Source organism: Cheilinus undulatus, linkage group 8 (assembly GCF_018320785.1).
Source record: "Cheilinus undulatus linkage group 8, ASM1832078v1, whole genome shotgun sequence".
Taxonomy (NCBI): domain Eukaryota; kingdom Metazoa; phylum Chordata; class Actinopteri; order Labriformes; family Labridae; genus Cheilinus; species Cheilinus undulatus.
Window position 1 is genome coordinate 254246 of NC_054872.1, and position 20712 is coordinate 274957.

At 38.0% G+C, this 20712-nt stretch overlaps 1 protein-coding gene across 5 annotated transcripts in view; it reads left to right on the forward strand.

Moving 5' to 3' along the window:
* The window catches only part of spire1b (spire-type actin nucleation factor 1b), an 86965-nt gene that overhangs the window by 1758 nt on the left and 64495 nt on the right, over positions 1 to 20712 (forward strand). For 4 of the 5 annotated variants that reach the window (XR_005992196.1, XM_041792955.1, XM_041792956.1 and 1 more), the window contains exon 2: positions 12007 to 12035. The exons of the other annotated variant lie outside the window; for it this stretch is intronic. Coding sequence is in view for 3 of the 4 variants with exons in the window: in XM_041792955.1 (XP_041648889.1) it covers positions 12007 to 12035 (29 nt within the window). In the remaining variant the exon portion in view is untranslated. The remainder of the gene's footprint in view (positions 1 to 12006; positions 12036 to 20712) is intronic. 5 annotated transcript variants of the gene reach the window in all.

Sequence of the window (20712 nt, forward strand, 5' to 3'; positions counted from 1 at the left end):
TAAAACGGTCTAATAATAATAACATCAGGACTATAAAGGTATTAAAACGGTCTAATAATAATAACATCAGGACTATAAAGGTATTAAAACGGTCTAATAATAATAACATCAGGACTATAAAGGTATTAAAACGGTCTAATAATAATAACATCAGGACTATAAAGGTATTAAAACGGTCTAATAATAATAACATCAGGACTATAAAGGTATTAAAACGGTCTAATAATAATAACATCAGGACTATAAAGGTATTAAAACAGTCTAATAATAATAACATCAGGACTATAAAGGTATTAAAACGGTCTAATAATGATAACATCAGGACTATAAAGGTATTAAAACGGTCTAATAATAATAACATCAGGACTATAAAGGTATTAAAACGGTCTAATAATAATAACATCAGGACTATAAAGGTATTAAAACAGTCTAATAATAATAATAACATCAGGACTATAAAGGTATTAAAACGGTCTAATAATAATAACATCAGGACTATAAAGGTATTAAAACGGTCTAATAATAATAACATCAGGACTATAAAGGTATTAAAACAGTCTAATAATAATAACATCAGGACTATAAAGGTATTAAAACGGTCTAATAATAATAACATCAGGACTATAAAGGTATTAAAACGGTCTAATAATAATAACATCAGGACTATAAAGGTATTAAAACGGTCTAATAATAATAATAACATCAGGACTATAAAGGTATTAAAACGGTCTAATAATAATAATAACATCAGGACTATAAAGGTATTAAAACGGTCTAATAATAATAACATCAGGACTATAAAGGTATTAAAACGGTCTAATAATAATAACATCAGGACTATAAAGGTATTAAAACGGTCTAATAATAATAACATCAGGACTATAAAGGTATTAAAACGGTCTAATAATAATAATAACATCAGGACTATAAAGGTATTAAAACAGTCTAATAATAATAATAACATCAGGACTATAAAGGTATTAAAACGGTCTAATAATAATAATAACATCAGGACTATAAAGGTATTAAAACAGTCTAATAATAATAATAACATCAGGACTATAAAGGTATTAAAACGGTCTAATAATAATAATAACATCAGGACTATAAAGGTATTAAAACGGTCTAATAATAATAATAACATCAGGACTATAAAGGTATTAAAACGGTCTAATAATAATAATAACATCAGGACTATAAAGGTATTAAAACAGTCTAATAATAATAATAACATCAGGACTATAAAGGTATTAAAACGGTCTAATAATAATAACATCAGGACTATAAAGGTATTAAAACAGTCTAATAATAATAATAACATCAGGACTATAAAGGTATTAAAACAGTCTAATAATAATAATAACATCAGGACTATAAAGGTATTAAAACGGTCTAATAATAATAATAACATCAGGACTATAAAGGTATTAAAACGGTCTAATAATAATAACATCAGGACTATAAAGGTATTAAAACAGTCTAATAATAATAACATCAGGACTATAAAGGTATGAAAACGGTCTAATAATAATAATAACATCAGGACTATAAAGGTATTAAAACGGTCTAATAATAATAACATCAGGACTATAAAGGTATTAAAACAGTCTAATAATAATAATAACATCAGGACTATAAAGGTATTAAAACAGTCTAATAATAATAATAACATCAGGACTATAAAGGTATTAAAACGGTCTAATAATAATAACATCAGGACTATAAAGGTATTAAAACGGTCTAATAATAATAACATCAGGACTATAAAGGTATTAAAACGGTCTAATAATAATAATAACATCAGGACTATAAAGGTATTAAAACGGTCTAATAATAATAACATCAGGACTATAAAGGTATTAAAACGGTCTAATAATAATAATAACATCAGGACTATAAAGGTATTAAAACAGTCTAATAATAATAATAACATCAGGACTATAAAGGTATTAAAACGGTCTAATAATAATAATAACATCAGGACTATAAAGGTATTAAAACGGTCTAATAATAATAACATCAGGACTATAAAGGTATTAAAACAGTCTAATAATAATAACATCAGGACTATAAAGGTATTAAAACGGTCTAATAATAATAACATCAGGACTATAAAGGTATTAAAACGGTCTAATAATAATAACATCAGGACTATAAAGGTATTAAAACAGTCTAATAATAATAATAACATCAGGACTATAAAGGTATTAAAACAGTCTAATAATAATAATAACATCAGGACTATAAAGGTATTAAAACGGTCTAATAATAATAACATCAGGACTATAAAGGTATTAAAACGGTCTAATAATAATAACATCAGGACTATAAAGGTATTAAAACGGTCTAATAATAATAATAACATCAGGACTATAAAGGTATTAAAACGGTCTAATAATAATAACATCAGGACTATAAAGGTATTAAAACGGTCTAATAATAATAATAACATCAGGACTATAAAGGTATTAAAACAGTCTAATAATAATAATAACATCAGGACTATAAAGGTATTAAAACGGTCTAATAATAATAACATCAGGACTATAAAGGTATTAAAACAGTCTAATAATAATAATAACATCAGGACTATAAAGGTATTAAAACAGTCTAATAATAATAATAACATCAGGACTATAAAGGTATTAAAACAGTCTAATAATAATAATAACATCAGGACTATAAAGGTATTAAAACAGTCTAATAATAATAATAACATCAGGACTATAAAGGTATTAAAACGGTCTAATAATAATAACATCAGGACTATAAAGGTATTAAAACGGTCTAATAATAATAATAACATCAGGACTATAAAGGTATTAAAACGGTCTAATAATAATAATAACATCAGGACTATAAAGGTATTAAAACGGTCTAATAATAATAATAACATCAGGACTATAAAGGTATTAAAACGGTCTAATAATAATAATAACATCAGGACTATAAAGGTATTAAAACGGTCTAATAATAATAATAACATCAGGACTATAAAGGTATTAAAACAGTCTAATAATAATAATAACATCAGGACTATAAAGGTATTAAAACGGTCTAATAATAATAATAACATCAGGACTATAAAGGTATTAAAACGGTCTAATAATAATAATAACATCAGGACTATAAAGGTATTAAAACGGTCTAATAATAATAATAACATCAGGACTATAAAGGTATTAAAACGGTCTAATAATAATAATAACATCAGGACTATAAAGGTATTAAAACGGTCTAATAATAATAATAACATCAGGACTATAAAGGTATTAAAACGGTCTAATAATAATAACATCAGGACTATAAAGGTATTAAAACAGTCTAATAATAATAATAACATCAGGACTATAAAGGTATTAAAACGGTCTAATAATAATAATAACATCAGGAGTATAAAGGTGTTAAATCGGTCTAATTATAATACTAACATCAGGACTATAAAGGTGTATTAAAACGAGTCTAATAATAATAACATCAGGACTATAAAGGTATTAAAACAGTCTAATAATAATAATAACATCAGGACTATAAAGGTATTAAAACAGTCTAATAATAATAATAACATCAGGACTATAAAGGTGTTAAAACGGTCTAATGATAATAATAACATCAGGACTATAAAGGTATTAAAACGGTCTAATAATAATAACATCAGGACTATAAAGGTATTAAAACAGTCTAATAATAATAATAACATCAGGACTATAAAGGTATTAAAACGGTCTAATAATAATAACATCAGGACTATAAAGGTATTAAAACAGTCTAATAATAATAATAACATCAGGACTATAAAGGTATTAAAACGGTCTAATAATAATAACATCAGGACTATAAAGGTATTAAAACGGTCTAATAATAATAACATCAGGACTATAAAGGTATTAAAACGGTCTAATAATAATAACATCAGGACTATAAAGGTATTAAAACAGTCTAATAATAATAATAACATCAGGACTATAAAGGTATTAAAACGGTCTAATAATAATAACATCAGGACTATAAAGGTATTAAAACGGTCTAATAATAATAACATCAGGACTATAAAGGTGTTAAAACGGTCTAATGATAATAATAACATCAGGACTATAAAGGTATTAAAACGGTCTAATAATAATAACATCAGGACTATAAAGGTATTAAAACAGTCTAATAATAATAACATCAGGACTATAAAGGTATGAAAACGGTCTAATAATAATAACATCAGGACTATAAAGGTATTAAAACGGTCTAATAATAATAACATCAGGACTATAAAGGTATTAAAACAGTCTAATAATAATAACATCAGGACTATAAAGGTATTAAAACGGTCTAATAATAATAACATCAGGACTATAAAGGTATTAAAACGGTCTAATAATAATAACATCAGGACTATAAAGGTATTAAAACAGTCTAATAATAATAATAACATCAGGACTATAAAGGTATTAAAACAGTCTAATAATAATAATAACATCAGGACTATAAAGGTATTAAAACGGTCTAATAATAATAATAACATCAGGACTATAAAGGTATTAAAACGGTCTAATAATAATAACATCAGGACTATAAAGGTATTAAAACGGTCTAATAATAATAACATCAGGACTATAAAGGTATTAAAACGGTCTAATAATAATAACATCAGGACTATAAAGGTATTAAAACGGTCTAATAATAATAACATCAGGACTATAAAGGTATTAAAACGTTCTAATAATAATAACATCAGGACTATAAAGGTATTAAAACGGTCTAATAATAATAACATCAGGACTATAAAGGTATTAAAACGGTCTAATAATAATAACATCAGGACTATAAAGGTATTAAAACGGTCTAATAATAATAACATCAGGACTATAAAGGTATTAAAACGGTCTAATAATAATAACATCAGGACTATAAAGGTATTAAACGGTCTAATAATAATAACATCAGGACTATAAAGGTATTAAAACGGTCTAATAATAATAACATCAGGACTATAAAGGTATTAAAACGGTCTAATAATAATAACATCAGGACTATAAAGGTATTAAAACTGTCTAATAATAATAACATCAGGACTATAAAGGTATTAAAACGGTCTAATAATAATAATAACATCAGGACTATAAAGGTATTAAAACGGTCTAATAATAATAACATCAGGACTATAAAGGTATTAAAACGGTCTAATAATAATAACATCAGGACTATAAAGGTATTAAAACGGTCTAATAATAATAATAACATCAGGACTATAAAGGTATTAAAACAGTCTAATAATAATAACATCAGGACTATAAAGGTATTAAAACAGTCTAATAATAATAACATCAGGACTATAAAGGTATTAAAACGGTCTAATAATAATAACATCAGGACTATAAAGGTATTAAAACGGTCTAATAATAATAATAACATCAGGACTATAAAGGTATTAAAACAGTCTAATAATAATAACATCAGGACTATAAAGGTATTAAAACAGTCTAATAATAATAACATCAGGACTATAAAGGTATTAAAACGGTCTAATAATAATAACATCAGGACTATAAAGGTATTAAAACGGTCTAATAATAATAACATCAGGACTATAAAGGTATTAAAACGGTCTAATAATAATAATAACATCAGGACTATAAAGGTATTAAAACGGTCTAATAATAATAATAACATCAGGACTATAAAGGTATTAAAACGGTCTAATAATAATAATAACATCAGGACTATAAAGGTATTAAAACGGTCTAATAATAATAACATCAGGACTATAAAGGTATTAAAACGGTCTAATAATAATAACATCAGGACTATAAAGGTATTAAAACGGTCTAATAATAATAACATCAGGACTATAAAGGTATTAAAACGGTCTAATAATAATAATAACATCAGGACTATAAAGGTATTAAAACGGTCTAATAATAATAACATCAGGACTATAAAGGTATTAAAACGGTCTAATAATAATAATAACATCAGGACTATAAAGGTATTAAAACGGTCTAATAATAATAATAACATCAGGACTATAAAGGTATTAAAACGGTCTAATAATAATAACATCAGGACTATAAAGGTATTAAAACGGTCTAATAATAATAACATCAGGACTATAAAGGTATTAAAACGGTCTAATAATAATAACATCAGGACTATAAAGGTATTAAAACGGTCTAATAATAATAACATCAGGACTATAAAGGTATTAAAACGGTCTAATAATAATAATAACATCAGGACTATAAAGGTATTAAAACGGTCTAATAATAATAACATCAGGACTATAAAGGTATTAAAACGGTCTAATAATAATAACATCAGGACTATAAAGGTATTCAAACGGTCTAATAATAATAATAACATCAGGACTATAAAGGTATTAAAACGGTCTAATAATAATAACATCAGGACTATAAAGGTATTAAAACGGTCTAATAATAATAATAACATCAGGACTATAAAGGTATTAAAACGGTCTAATAATAATAACATCAGGACTATAAAGGTATTAAAACGGTCTAATAATAATAACATCAGGACTATAAAGGTATTAAAACGGTCTAATAATAATAATAACATCAGGACTATAAAGGTATTAAAACGGTCTAATAATAATAACATCAGGACTATAAAGGTATTAAAACGGTCTAATAATAATAACATCAGGACTATAAAGGTATTAAAACGGTCTAATAATAATAATAACATCAGGACTATAAAGGTATTAAAACGGTCTAATAATAATAACATCAGGACTATAAAGGTATTCAAACGGTCTAATAATAATAATAACATCAGGACTATAAAGGTATTAAAACGGTCTAATAATAATAACATCAGGACTATAAAGGTATTAAAACGGTCTAATAATAATAATAACATCAGGACTATAAAGGTATTAAAACGGTCTAATAATAATAACATCAGGACTATAAAGGTATTAAAACGGTCTAATAATAATAATAACATCAGGACTATAAAGGTATTAAAACGGTCTAATAATAATAATAACATCAGGACTATAAAGGTATTAAAACGGTCTAATAATAATAATAACATCAGGACTATAAAGGTATTCAAACGGTCTAATAATAATAACATCAGGGCTATAGACTGGAGTTGACTGCTGACTACCATTCTGATCTTGAAGATTTTAAAACTCCACAGACAGGTAGAAGAGGAGTAGAACAAATGATACATCACTCTAAATGCTCGTATTTTAATTTGTAGTTCATGTTGTAATTGTTTTTTATATTTTTTATTGTGCTGTTTTCTGTTTTTTTGTTATATTTTTATGTTTTTTGCTCATCCTTTTTTTTGTCTCATGTTAAATCCACAGGCTGTCCCAACTACCACTGATAGTTCTCAATAAGTATTAGACATTTCTAATTTAACTGCTACTATGTAGATGGACCAAAGGATTGATTGGGTCAAATGTATATTTCCACCATAAAAAATTTCAGTTGCACTATCAGTCGTAGTGCTTCCCTGCCCCTCTCCTCCAGACTGTGTTGGCTTTACTTTTCATCATATCTTACATGTCTGTCCTGCCATACCATGTGACTTTGGGGACCAATCATAAATCAGTAACAGATTTCAGCAGCTCCACTAGCTTGCATATGAATTTTTTACAGTCTGTGATGTGAATGCGGCTGTCTTTCTCACTCAGCGTGGTCCCCAAGTACATTTCAAAATTGTAGGAAAACATGAAAGAATTCTGAGACCACATGCCACCACGATAAAATGTAAAAAGACCAAGTAGTAGAAATATAAGATGTTTTTTCTATGAAAATCTTTAATGACTTGTAGTTCTCACATTTTTGCTTGAAACTAGTGGCTATATGTGGCTAATCTATTCAAGCTCTACTGTCTCAGTCTCAACAAGAAATGAGGCATTTTTATGTTGTACATATTTACGTTTTATACTTAAGTTTGTGTGTGGTTTTTTTATTTCTTTCATTTTATTTTTTACCTGCTTGCACAAACATTTTAGATTAAAGTTTTCTCATCCATCCATCCATCCATCCTTTCATCAATCATCCATCCATCCATCCATCCTTTCATCAATCATCTATCCTTTCATCAATCATCTGTCCTTTCATCCATCCATCCATCCTTTCATCCATCCATCTATCCTTTCATCAATCATCTATCCTTTCATCAATCATCTGTCCTTTCATCCATCCATCCATCCATCCATCCATCCTTTCATCCATCCATCTATCCTTTCATCAATCATCTATCCTTTCATCCATCCATCCATCCATCCATCCTTTCATCAATCATCTATCCTTTCATCAATCATCTGTCCTTTCATCCATCCATCCATCCATCCATCCATCCTTTCATCCATCCATCTATCCTTTCATCAATCATCTATCCTTTCATCCATCCATCCATCCATCCATCCTTTCATCCATCCATCTATCCTTTCATCAATCATCCATCCTTTCATCCATCCATCCATCCATCCATCCAGCTATCCTTTCATCCATCCATCCATCCATCCATCCATCCTTTCATCCATCCATCTATCCTTTCATCCATCATCTATCCTTTCATCCATCCATCCATCCTTTCATCCATCCATCTATCCTTTCATCAATCATCCATCCATCCATCCATCCATCCATCTATCCTTTCATCCATCCATCCATCCTTTCATCCATCCATCTATCCTTTCATCAATCATCCATCCATCCATCCATCCATCCATCCATCCATCCATCCATCCTTTCATCCATCCATCTATCCTTTCATCAATCATCCATCCTTTCATCCATCCAGCTATCCTTTCATCAATCATCTATCCTTTCATCCATCCATCCATCCATCCATCCTTTCATCCATCCATCTATCCTTTCATCAATCATCCATCCTTTCATCCATCCATCCATCCATCCATCCAGCTATCCTTTCATCCATCCATCCATCCATCCATCCATCCTTTCATCCATCCATCTATCCTTTCATCCATCATCTATCCTTTCATCCATCCATCCATCCTTTCATCCATCCATCTATCCTTTCATCAATCATCCATCCATCCATCCATCCATCCATCTATCCTTTCATCCATCCATCCATCCTTTCATCCATCCATCTATCCTTTCATCAATCATCCATCCATCCATCCATCCATCCATCCATCCATCCATCCATCCTTTCATCCATCCATCTATCCTTTCATCAATCATCCATCCTTTCATCCATCCAGCTATCCTTTCATCAATCATCCATCCTTTCATCCATCCATCTATCCTTTCATCAATCATCCATCCTTTCATCCATCCATCTATCCTTTCATCAATCATCTGTCCTTTCATCCATCCATCCATCCATCCATCCATCCATCCATCCTTTCATCCATCCATCTATCCTTTCATCAATCATCTATCCTTTCATCCATCCATCCATCCATCCATCTATCCTTTCATCAATCATCCATCCTTTCATCCATCCATCCATCCATCCATCCATCTATCCTTTCATCAATCATCTATCCTTTCATCCATCCATCCATCCATCTATCCATCTATCCTTTCATCAATCATCCATCCATCCATCCATCCATCCATCATCATCCATCCATCCATTCATCCATTCATCCATCCATCTATCCTTTCATCCATCCACCCATCCATCCATCAATCCATCTACCCATCTATCCATCCATCATCATCCATCCATCCATCCATCCATCCATCCATCAATCCATCTACCCATCTATCCATCCATCATCATCCATCCATCCATCCATTCATCCATCCATCTATCCTTTCATCCATCCATCCATCCATCCATCAATCCATCCAAAATGAATTTCTGAATGAACTGGATGTAGACATGCAGAATGTATCTACAGTTGTTGAAGTGTGTGTGTGTGTGTGTGTGTGTGTGTGTAGGCATGCAGAATGTATCTACAGTTGTTGAAGTGTGTGTGTAGACATGCAGAATGTATCTACAGTTGTTGAAGTGTGTGTGGGTGTGTGTGTGTGTGTAGACATGCAGAATGTATCTACAGTTGTTGAAGTGTGTGTGTAGGCATGCAGAATGTATCTACAGTTGTTGAAGTGTGTGTGTAGACATGCAGAATGTATCTACAGTTGTTGAAGTGTGTGTGTAGACATGCAGAATGTATCTACAGTTGTTGAAGTGTGTGTGTAGACATGCAGAATGTATCTACAGTTGTTGAAGTGTGTGTGTAGACATGCAGAATGTATCTACAGTTGTTGAAGTGTGTGTGGGTGTGTGTGTGTGTGTAGACATGCAGAATGTATCTACAGTTGTTGAAGTGTGTGTGTAGACATGCAGAATGTATCTACAGTTGTTGAAGTGTGTGTGTAGACATGCAGAATGTATCTACAGTTGTTGAAGTGTGTGTGTAGGCATGCAGAATAACTACAGTTGTTGAAGTGTGTGGGTGTGTGTGTATAGGTGTGGGGGTGTGTGTGTGTGTGTGTGTGTAGACATGCAGAATGTATCTACAGTTGTTGAAGTGTGTGTGTGTTAGGGATGTCCCGATCAGATTTTTTCACTTCTGATACAATACCGATATTTCAGCCTTGAGCATTAGCCATTACCAATATCGGCCGATTTGATATCAGCACGAATCATACACACTTTTATTACTTATTTTGTAGTATGGAATGTTAGAGAAGGCTTGATCAAGTGTTATATCTCAGAGAACAAGTCAGCAACAGTAGGCATGAGAAAACCTGACCCATTTATTGTTAACCAATGGGTTACATAAATTTTGACCTTAAACATAAGCACATTCTACAATTAAATAGAATAAATCAAAAATAAATGAGACAAGCCTGTCTATGCTGTGTTTCTTTCTGTGAGCATGAATGTGTGGGGACAGGGTGTGAAAAGCCGAAATGCTTATCTTCTTAAAAAAGAATCTCCACATCATGCTCAGACTGCAGAAAGTGGAGATGGAGGAGTAGGAAGGGTTTTGTTAGGAATTTAGTTAACTGACTGATTATTATTTGTTTTCTGCTCTTGTTTTTAGAGTGAGATGTTTATTTAGAAATTGGAGCTGTGGACTCTTAACTTTGAGCAGTTGGACAGTAGACAATATTGTGTTTTTTTTCCCTGCCCTCAGTTGTTCCCACCATAAACTGGCAGTAAAAAATAACTGAGGTGAACTTCATTTGTTATTTAGTACTTTAAAAGTCTGATTTGTTTTTATTGGATTTATTGAGGTCATTTTTCAGGCTTGTCTAATTTATTTTTGATGTATTCTATTCAACTGTAGAATATGCTCATGTTTAAGGTCAAAATTTATGTAACCCATTGGTTAAAAATAGGCTCGAGGTTCAATCAAGCGTTTAAACCTGACATTACTCACCACTGACAGGGGCTCGTCATCCATCTTTTCTGTTATAGCTAATGCCTAATTGCCGTCCCGTGGGAGTTTATCATGCTTTCCAAATGTTTCGGACAGCGTTGGCTGTTTGAAGGAGCCAGAGCCTTGTTGTTTCTTCGTGTTCTTGTGAAAATCCTCATGCTGTTTTTCGTGATGCTTCTTCAAAATGCCCGATGAGGTTGGTCATATTGAACTTCCCCGGTTCTTTGCCACCACGGGGAACTTGTGCATGACAAGTTTTGCACTCAGCTGCAACGTCTTTATCTGACTTTAACGAAAAATACTGCGACATGGCTGAGATCACTTCTACTCCTTGCTACTGTGTTAGCGGTTAGCACCGGTTAGCACTCAAGCACGCTGTTGTTGTGATCACGTGGGCTCTGCATGCTGGATCGTGCGGCGCTGCTGGATAGAGGTGCTGGAGCAATGTCTGGAATGGACTGCTTGTATTGGAGTGCTTAAATCGGAGATTTTAGATGCAATCCGATATAATCCGATAGTCGTTTTTTTTTGCTGATATTGGAATGATATCTGATATCAATATCGGATCGGGACACCTCTAGTGTGGGTAGGCATTCATGTGCTTGATTTTAAATATATCCTCTGCTGCTTTGAAGAACACAGCTTTCTTCTCCCTGCAGGTAAATGCAGCCCCTGCACAACAACAGAGGTGAGTAATGGCCATTTATGACATTCATGGGCCAGTGAATGTGAACTAGGCCTGGGTAATTTGGCCTAAAATGAAATTCCCCATTTTCTTTTAGAAAATTCTATCTTGTGATTTCAAACCATTTTTCTTATCCTTGTTTAAAGACACACACAGATGACAAAGACATTAATGACAGCATTTTTTTGTGTTTTATTTTATGGATTAAATAAAAAAAATACCAACTGTAATTTAGTCTAAAAAAGCTCTTAGTTTACTACGAGGACAGTTTACATCAGTTATTATAATGTGATGGCAGACAGAAGTCATACGTGAGTGTGACGTCACAGAAGGTGCAGAAGTTTGTGTTGTCCAGTCAAAGCTCTGCCCTGTTGTCTAGTCAAAGCTCTGCCCTGTTGTCTAGTCAAAGCTCTGCCCTGTTGTCTAGTCAAAGCTATGCACTGTTGTCTAGTCAAAGCTCTGCCCTGTTGTCTAGTCAAAGCTCTGCCCTGTTGTCTAGTCAAAGCTCTGCCCTGTTGTCTAGTCAAAGCTCTGCCCTGTTGTCTAGTCAAAGCTCTGCACTGTTGTCTAGTCAAAGCTCTGCACTGTTGTCTAGTCAATTTTCTGTGCTGCTGTCCAGCCAAAGCTCCGTGCTGTTGTCTAGCCAAAGCTCTGTGCTTTTGTCTAGTCAAAGCTCTGTGCTGTTGTCTAGTCAAAGCACTGTGCTGTTGTCCAACCAAAGCTCTGTGCTGTTGTCTAGTCAAAGCTCTGCCCTGTTGTCTAGTCAAAGCTCTGCCCTGTTGTCTAGCCAAAGCTCTGTGCTGCTGTCTAGTCAAAGCTCTGTGCTGTTGTCCAACCAAAGCACTGTGCTGTTTTCCAGTCAAAGCTCTGCCCTGTTGTCTAGTCAAAGCTCTGCCCTGTTGTCTAGTCAAAGCTCTGCCCTGTTGTCTAGTCAAAGCTCTGCCCTGTTGTCTAGTCAAAGCTCTGTGCTGTTGTCCAGTCAAAGCTCTGTGCTGTTGTCTAGTCAATTTTCTGTGCTGCTGTCCAACCAAAGCTCTGTGCTGTTGTCTAGCCAAAGCTCTGCACTGTTGTCTAGTCAAAGCTCTGTGCTGTTGTCTAGTCAAAGCTCTGTGCTGTTGTCTAGTCAAAGCTCTGTGCTGTTGTCCAACCAAAGCTCTGTGCTGTTGTCTAGTCAAAGCTCTGCCCTGTTGTCTAGTCAAAGCTCTACCCTGTTGTCTAGTCAAAGCTCTGCCCTTTTGTCTAGTCAAAGCTCTGTGCTGTTGTCTAGTCAAAGCTCTGCCCTGTTGTCTAGTCAAAGCTCTGCCCTGTTGTCTAGTCAAAGCTCTGCCCTGTTGTCTAGTCAAAGCTCTGCCCTGTTGTCTAGTCAAAGCTATGCACTGTTGTCTAGTCAAAGCTCTGCCCTGTTGTCTAGTCAAAGCTCTGCCCTGTTGTCTAGTCAAAGCTCTGCCCTGTTATCTAGTCAAAGCTATGCACTGTTGTCTAGTATAGGCTCTGCACTGTTGTCTAGTCAAAGCTCTGCACTGTTGTCTAGTCAATTTTCTGTGCTGCTGTCCAGTCAAAGCTCCGTGCTGTTGTCTAGCCAAAGCTCTGTGCTTTTGTCTAGTCAAAGCTCTGTGCTGTTGTCTAGTCAAAGCTCTGTGCTGTTGTCCAACCAAAGCTCTGTGCTGTTGTCTAGTCAAAGCTCTGCCCTGTTGTCTAGTCAAAGCTCTGCCCTGTTGTCTAGCCAAAGCTCTGTGCTGCTGTCTAGTCAAAGCTCTGTGCTGTTGTCCAACCAAAGCACTGTGCTGTTTTCCAGTCAAAGCTCTGCCCTGTTGTCTAGTCAAAGCTCTGCCCTGTTGTCTAGTCAAAGCTCTGCCCTGTTGTCTAGTCAAAGCTCTGCCCTGTTGTCTAGTCAAAGCTCTGTGCTGTTGTCCAGTCAAAGCTCTGTGCTGTTGTCTAGTCAATTTTCTGTGCTGCTGTCCAACCAAAGCTCTGTGCTGTTGTCTAGTCAAAGCTCTGTGCTGTTGTCTAGTCAAAGCTCTGTGCTGTTGTCTAGTCAAAGCTCTGTGCTGTTGTCTAGTCAAAGCTCTGTGCTGTTGTCCAACCAAAGCTCTGTGCTGTTGTCTAGTCAAAGCTCTGCCCTGTTGTCTAGTCAAAGCTCTACCCTGTTGTCTAGTCAAAGCTCTGCCCTTTTGTCTAGTCAAAGCTCTGTGCTGTTGTCTAGTCAAAGCTCTGCCCTGTTGTCTAGTCAAAGCTCTTCCCTGTTGTCTAGTCAAAGCTCTGTGCTGTTGTCTAGTCAAAGCTCTGTGCTGTTGTCCAGTCAAAGCTCTGTGCTGTTGTTCAGTCAAAGCACTGCCCTGTTGTCTAGTCAAAGCTCTGTGCTGTTGTCTAGTCAAAGCTCTGTGCTGTTGTCTAGCCAAAGCCCTGCCCTGTTGTCCAACCAAAGCTCTGTGCTGTTGTCCAGTCAAAGCTCTGCCCTGTTGTCTAGTCAAAGTTCTGCCCTGTTGTCTAGTCAAAGCTCTGCCCTGTTGTCTAGTCAAAGCTCTGCTGTTGTCTAGTCAAAGCTCTGTGCTGTTGTCTAGTCAAAGCTCTGTGCTGTTGTCCAGCCAAAGCTCTGCCCTGTTTTCCAGTCCAAGCTCTGCCCTGTTGTCTAGTCAAAGCTCTGCACTGTTGTCTAGTCAATTTTCTGTGCTGTTGTCCAGCCAAAGCTCTGTGCTGTTGTCTAGTCAAAGCTCTGTGCTTTTGTCTAGTCAAAGCTCTGTGCTGTTGTCTAGTCAAAGCTCTGTGCTGTTGTCTAGTCAAAGCTCTACCCTGTTGTCTAGTCAAAGCTCTGTGCTGTTGTCTAGTCAAAGCTCTGTGCTGTTGTCTAGTCAAAGCTCTGTGCTGTTGTCCAACCAAAGCTCTGTGCTGTTGTCTAGTCAAAGCTCTGTGCTGTTGTCTAGTCAAAGCTCTGTGCTGTTGTCCAACCAAAGCTCTGTGCTGTTGTCTAGTCAAAGCTCTGTGCTGTTGTCTAGCCAAAGCTCTGTGCTGTTGTCTAGTCAAAGCTCTGTGCCGTTTGCCCAAGCAAAGCTCTGTGCTGTTGTCTAGTCAAAGCTCTGTGCTGTTGTCCAACCAAAGCTCTGTGCTGTTGTCCAGTCAAAGCTCTATGCTGTTGTCTAGTCAAAGCTCTGCCCTGTTGTCTAGTCAAAGCTCTGCCCTGTTGTCTAGTCAAAGCTCTGCCCTGTTGTCTAGTCAAAGCTCTGTGCTGTTATCTAGTCAAAGCTCTGTGCTGTTGTCGAGTCAAAGCTCTGCCCTGTTGTCTAGTCAAAGCTCTGTGCTGTTGTCCAGTCAAAGCTCTGTGCTGTTGTCCAGTCAAAGCTCTGTGCACTTGTCTAGTCAAAGCTCTGCCCTGTTGTCTAGTCAAAGCTCTATGCTGTTGTCTAGTCAAAGCTCTGTGCTGTTGTCTAGTCAAAGCTCTGTGCAGTTGTCTAGTCAAAGCACTGCCCTGTTGTCTGGTCAAAGCTCTACGCTGTTGTCTAGTCAAAGCTCTGTGCTGTTGTCTAGTCAAAGCACTCCACTGTTGTCCAGTCAAAGCTCTGTACTGTTGTCCAGTCAAAGCTCTGCCCTGTTGTCTAGTCAAAGCTCTGCCCTGTTGTCTAGTCAAAGCTCTGTGCTGTTGTCCAGTCAAAGCTCTGTGCTGTTGTCTAGTCAATTTTCTGTGCTGCTGTCCAACCAAAGCTCTGTGCTGTTGTCTAGTCAAAGCTCTGTGCTGTTGTCTAGTCAAAGCTCTGTGCTGTTGTCTAGTCAAAGCTCTGTGCTGTTGTCTAGTCAAAGCTCTGTGCTGTTGTCCAACCAAAGCTCTGTGCTGTTGTCTAGTCAAAGCTCTGCCCTGTTGTCTAGTCAAAGCTCTACCCTGTTGTCTAGTCAAAGCTCTGCCCTTTTGTCTAGTCAAAGCTCTGTGCTGTTGTCTAGTCAAAGCTCTGCCCTGTTGTCTAGTCAAAGCTCTTCCCTGTTGTCTAGTCAAAGCTCTGTGCTGTTGTCTAGTCAAAGCTCTGTGCTGTTGTCCAGTCAAAGCTCTGTGCTGTTGTCCAGTCAAAGCTCTGTGCTGCTGTCTAGACAAAGCTCTGTGCTGTTGTCTAGTCAAAGCTCTGTGCTGTTGTCTAGTCAAAGCCCTGCCCTGTTGTCCAAGTCAAAGCTCTGTGCTGTTGTCCAGTCAAAGCTCTGCCCTGTTGTCTAGTCAAAGTTCTGCTGTTGTCTAGTCAAAGCTCTGCCCTGTTCTCTAGTCAAAGCTCTGCTGTTGTCTAGTCAAAGCTCTGTGCTGTTGTCTAGTCAAAGCTCTGTGCTGTTGTCCAGCCAAAGCTCTGCCCTGTTTTCCAGTCCAAGCTCTGCCCTGTTGTCTAGTCAAAGCTCTGCACTGTTGTCTAGTCAATTATCTGTGCTGTTGTCCAGCCAAAGCTCTGTGCTGTTGTCTAGTCAAAGCTCTGTGCTGTTGTCTAGTCAAAGCTCTGTGCTGTTGTCTAGTCAAAGCTCTGTGCTGTTGTCTAGTCAAAGCTCTGCCCTGTTGTCTAGTCAAAGCTCTGTGCTGTTGTCTAGTCAAAGCTCTGTGCTGTTGTCTAGTCAAAGCTCTGTGCTGTTGTCTAGTCAAAGCTCTGTGCTGTTGTCTAGTCAAAGCTCTGTGCTGTTGTCTAGTCAAAGCTCTGTGCTGTTGTCCACCCAAAGCTCTGTGCTGTTGTCTAGTCAAAGCTCTGTGCTGTTGTCTAGCCAAAGCTCTGTGCTGTTGTCTAGTCAAAGCTCTGTGCCGTTTGCCCAAGCAAAGCTCTGTGCTGTTGTCTAGTCAAAGCTCTGTGCTGTTGTCCAACCAAAGCTCTGTGCTGTTGTCCAGTCAAAGCTCTATGCTGTTGTCTAGTCAAAGCTCTGCCCTGTTGTCTAGTCAAAGCTCTGCCCTGTTGTCTAGTCAAAGCTCTGCCCTGTTGTCTAGTCAAAGCTCTGTGCTGTTATCTAGTCAAAGCTCTGTGCTGTTGTCGAGTCAAAGCTCTGCCCTGTTGTCTAGTCAAAGCTCTGTGCTGTTGTCCAGTCAAAGCTCTGTGCTGTTGTCCAGTCAAAGCTCTGTGCACTTGTCTAGTCAAAGCTCTGCCCTGTTGTCTAGTCAAAGCTCTATGCTGTTGTCTAGTCAAAGCTCTGTGCTGTTGTCTAGTCAAAGCTCTGTGCAGTTGTCTAGTCAAAGCACTGCCCTGTTGTCTGGTCAAAGCTCTACGCTGTTGTCTAGTCAAAGCTCTGTGCTGTTGTCTAGTCAAAGCACTCCACTGTTGTCCAGTCAAAGCTCTGTACTGTTGTCCAGTCAAAGCTCTGCACTGTTGTCCAATCAAAGCTCTGTGCAGTTGTCTAGTCAAAGCTCTGCACTGTTGTCTAGTCAAAGCTCTATGCTGTTGTCCAGTCAAAGCTCTGTACTGTCTTCCAGTCAAAGCTTTGCGCTGTTGTCTAGTCAAAGCTCTGTGCAGTTGTCTAGTCAAAGCTGTGCTGTTGTCTAGTCAAAGCTCTACGCTGTTGTCAAGTCAAAGCTCTGTGCTGTTGTCCAGTCAAAGCTGTGCTGTTGTCCAGTCAAAGCTCTGTGCTGTTGTCTAGTCAAAGCTCTGCACTGTTGTCTAGTCAAAGCTCTGTGCTGTTGTCTAGTCAAAGCTCTGCACTGTCGTCTAGTCAAAGCTCTGTGCTGTTGTCTAGCCAAAGCTCTGTGCTGTTGTCTAGCCAATGCTCTGTGCTGTTGTCCAACCAAAGCTCTGTGCTGTTGTCCAGTCAAAGCTCTGCACTGTTGTCTAGTCAAAGTTCTGCCCTGTTGTCTAGTCAAAGCTCTGCCCTGTTGTCTAGTCAAAGCTCTGTGCTGTTGTCCAGTCAAAGCTCTGTGCTGTTGTCTAGTCAAAGCTCTGTGCTGTTGTCTAGTTTAAGCTCTGTGCTGTTGTCTAGCCAAAGCTCTGTGCTGTTGTCTAGTCAAAGCTCTGTGCTGTTGTCTAGTCAAAGCTCTGTGCTGTTGTCCAACCAAAGCTCTGTGCTGTTTTCCAGTCCTAGCTCTGCCCTGTTGTCTAGTCAAAGCTCTGCACTGTTGTCTAGTCAATTTTCTGTGCTGTTGTCCAGCCAAAGCTCTGTGCTGTTGTCTAGTCAAAGCTCTGTGCTTTTGTCTAGTCAAAGCTCTGTGCTGTTGTCTAGTCAAAGCTCTGTGCTGTTGTCTAGCCAAAGCTCTGCCCTGTTGTCTAGTCAAAGCTCTGTGCTGTTGTCCAACCAAAGCTCTGTGCTGTTTTCCAGTCAAAGCTCTGCCCTGTTGTCTAGTCAAAGCTCTGTCCTGATGTCTAGTCAAAGCTCTGCCCTGTTGTCTAGCCAAAGCTCTGTGCTGTTGTCCAGCCAAAGCTCTGTGCTGTTGTCCAACCAAAGCACTGTGCTGTTTTCCAGTCAAAGCTCTGCCCTGTTGTCTAGTCAAAGCTCTGCCCTGTTGTCTAGTCAAAGTTCTGCCCTGTTGTCTAGTCAAAGCTCTGTGCTGTTGTCTAGTCAAAACTCTGCACTGTTGTCTAGTCAAAGCTCTGCCCTGTTGTCTAGTCAATTTTCTGTGCTGCTGTCCAGCCAAAGCTCTGTGCTGTTGTCTAGCCAAAGCTCTGTGCTGTTGTCTAGTCAAAGCTCTGTGCAGTTGTCTAGTCAAAGCTCTGCGCTGTTGTTCAGTCAAAGCACTGCCCTGTTGTCTAGTCAAAGCTCTGCCCTGTTATCTAGCCAAAGCTCTGTGCTGTTGTCTAGTCAAAGCTGTGCTGTTGTCTAGTCAAAGCTCTACGCTGTTGTCCAGTCAAAGCTCTGTGCTGTTGTCTAGTCAAAGCTGTGCTGTTGTCTAGTCAAAGCTTTACGCTGTTGTCTAGTCAAATCTCTGCCCTGTTGTCTAGTCAAAGCTCTGCCCTGTTGTCTAGCCAAAGCTCTGTGCTGTTGTCTAGTCAAAGCTCTGTGCTGTTGTCCAACCAAAGCACTGTGCTGTTTTCCAGTCAAAGCTCTGCCCTGTTGTCTAGTCAAAGCTCTGCCCTGTTGTCTAGTCAATTTTCTGTGCTGCTGTCCAGCCAAAGCTCTGTGCTGTTGTCTAGCCAAAGCTCTGTGCTGTTGTCTAGTCAAAGCTCTGTGCAGTTGTCTAGTCAAAGCTCTGGGCTGTTGTTCAGTCAAAGCACTGCCCTGTTGTCTAGTCAAAGCTCTGCCCTGTTATCTAGCCAAAGCTCTGTGCTGTTGTCTAGTCAAAGCTGTGCTGTTGTCTAGTCAAAGCTCTACGCTGTTGTCCAGTCAAAGCTCTGTGCTGTTGTCTAGTCAAAGCTGTGCTGTTGTCTAGTCAAAGCTCTACGCTGTTGTCTAGTCAAAGCTCTGCCCTGTTGTCTAGTCAAAGCTCTGCCCTGTTGTCTAGCCAAAGCTCTGTGCTGTTGTCTAGTCAACGCTCTGCCCTGTTGTCCAACCAAAGCACTGTGCTGTTTTCCAGTCAAAGCTCTGCCCTGTTGTCTAGTCAAAGCTCTGCCCTGTTGTCTAGTCAAAGCTCTGTGCTGTTGTCTAGTCAAAGCTCTGCACTGTTGTCTAGTCAAAGCTCTGCCCTGTTGTCTAGTCAATTTTCTGTGCTGCTGTCCAGCCAAAGCTCTGTGCTGTTGTCTATCCAAAGCTCTGTGCTGTTGTCTAGTCAAAGCTCTGTGCTGTTGTCTAGTCAAAGCTCTGCACTGTTGTCTAGTCAAAGCTCTGCCCTGTTGTCTAGTCAAAGCTCTGTGCTGTTGTCCAACCAAAGCTCTGTGCTGTTGTCTAGTCAGAGCCCTGCCCTGTTGTCTAGTCAAAGCTCTGCCCTGTTGTCTAGTCAAAGCTCTGCCCTGTTGTCTAGTCAAAGCTCTGCCCTGTTGTCTGGTCAAAGCTCTGCCCTGTTGTCTGGTCAAAGCTCTGCCCTGTTGTCTAGTCAAAGCTCTGCCCTGTTGTCTAGTCAAAGCTCTGCCCTGTTGTCTAGTCAAAGCTCTGCGCTGTTGTTCAGTCAAAGCACTGTGCTGTTGTCTAGTCAAAGCTCTGCCCTGGTGTCTAGCCAAAGCTCTGTGCTGTTGTCTAGCCAAAGCTCTGTGCTGTTGTCCAGTCAAAGCTCTGTGCTGTTGTCCAGTCAAAGCTCTGTGCTGTTGTCCAGTCAAAGCTCTGTGCTGTTGTCCAGTCAAAGCTCTGTGCTGTTGTCTAGTCAAAGCTCTGCCCTGTTGTCTAGTCAAAGCTCTGCCCTGTTGTCTAATCAAAGCTCTGCCCTGTTGTCTAGTCAAAGCTCTGCCCTGTTGTCTAGTCAAAGCACTGCACTGTTGTCCAGTCAAAGCTCTGTGCTGTTGTCCAGTCAAAGCTCTGTGCTGTTGTCCAGTCAACGCTCTGTGCTGTTGTCTAGTCAAAGCTCTGCCCTGTTGTCTAGTCAAAGCTCTGCCCTGTTGTCTAGTCAAAGCTCTGCCCTGTTGTCTAATCAAAGCACTGCACTGTTGTCCAGTCAAAGCTCTTTGCTGTTGTCCATTACTCTGTCATGGCTCGTACAGCAGCCCTATGTCTGTGTCCAACATAAAAACGCCTTGATCTCAGGTGATCTCAGCATGTAGAGGTGTCGCCCTGCCCTAGACTCAATCCTGCAGGTAGTTAGTGGGTTTGCACTGGGCTGGCACAGAGAAAATGCAGTTGTAGTCTAACAGACATCTGCAGACATGTAAAATACTCCACCCAG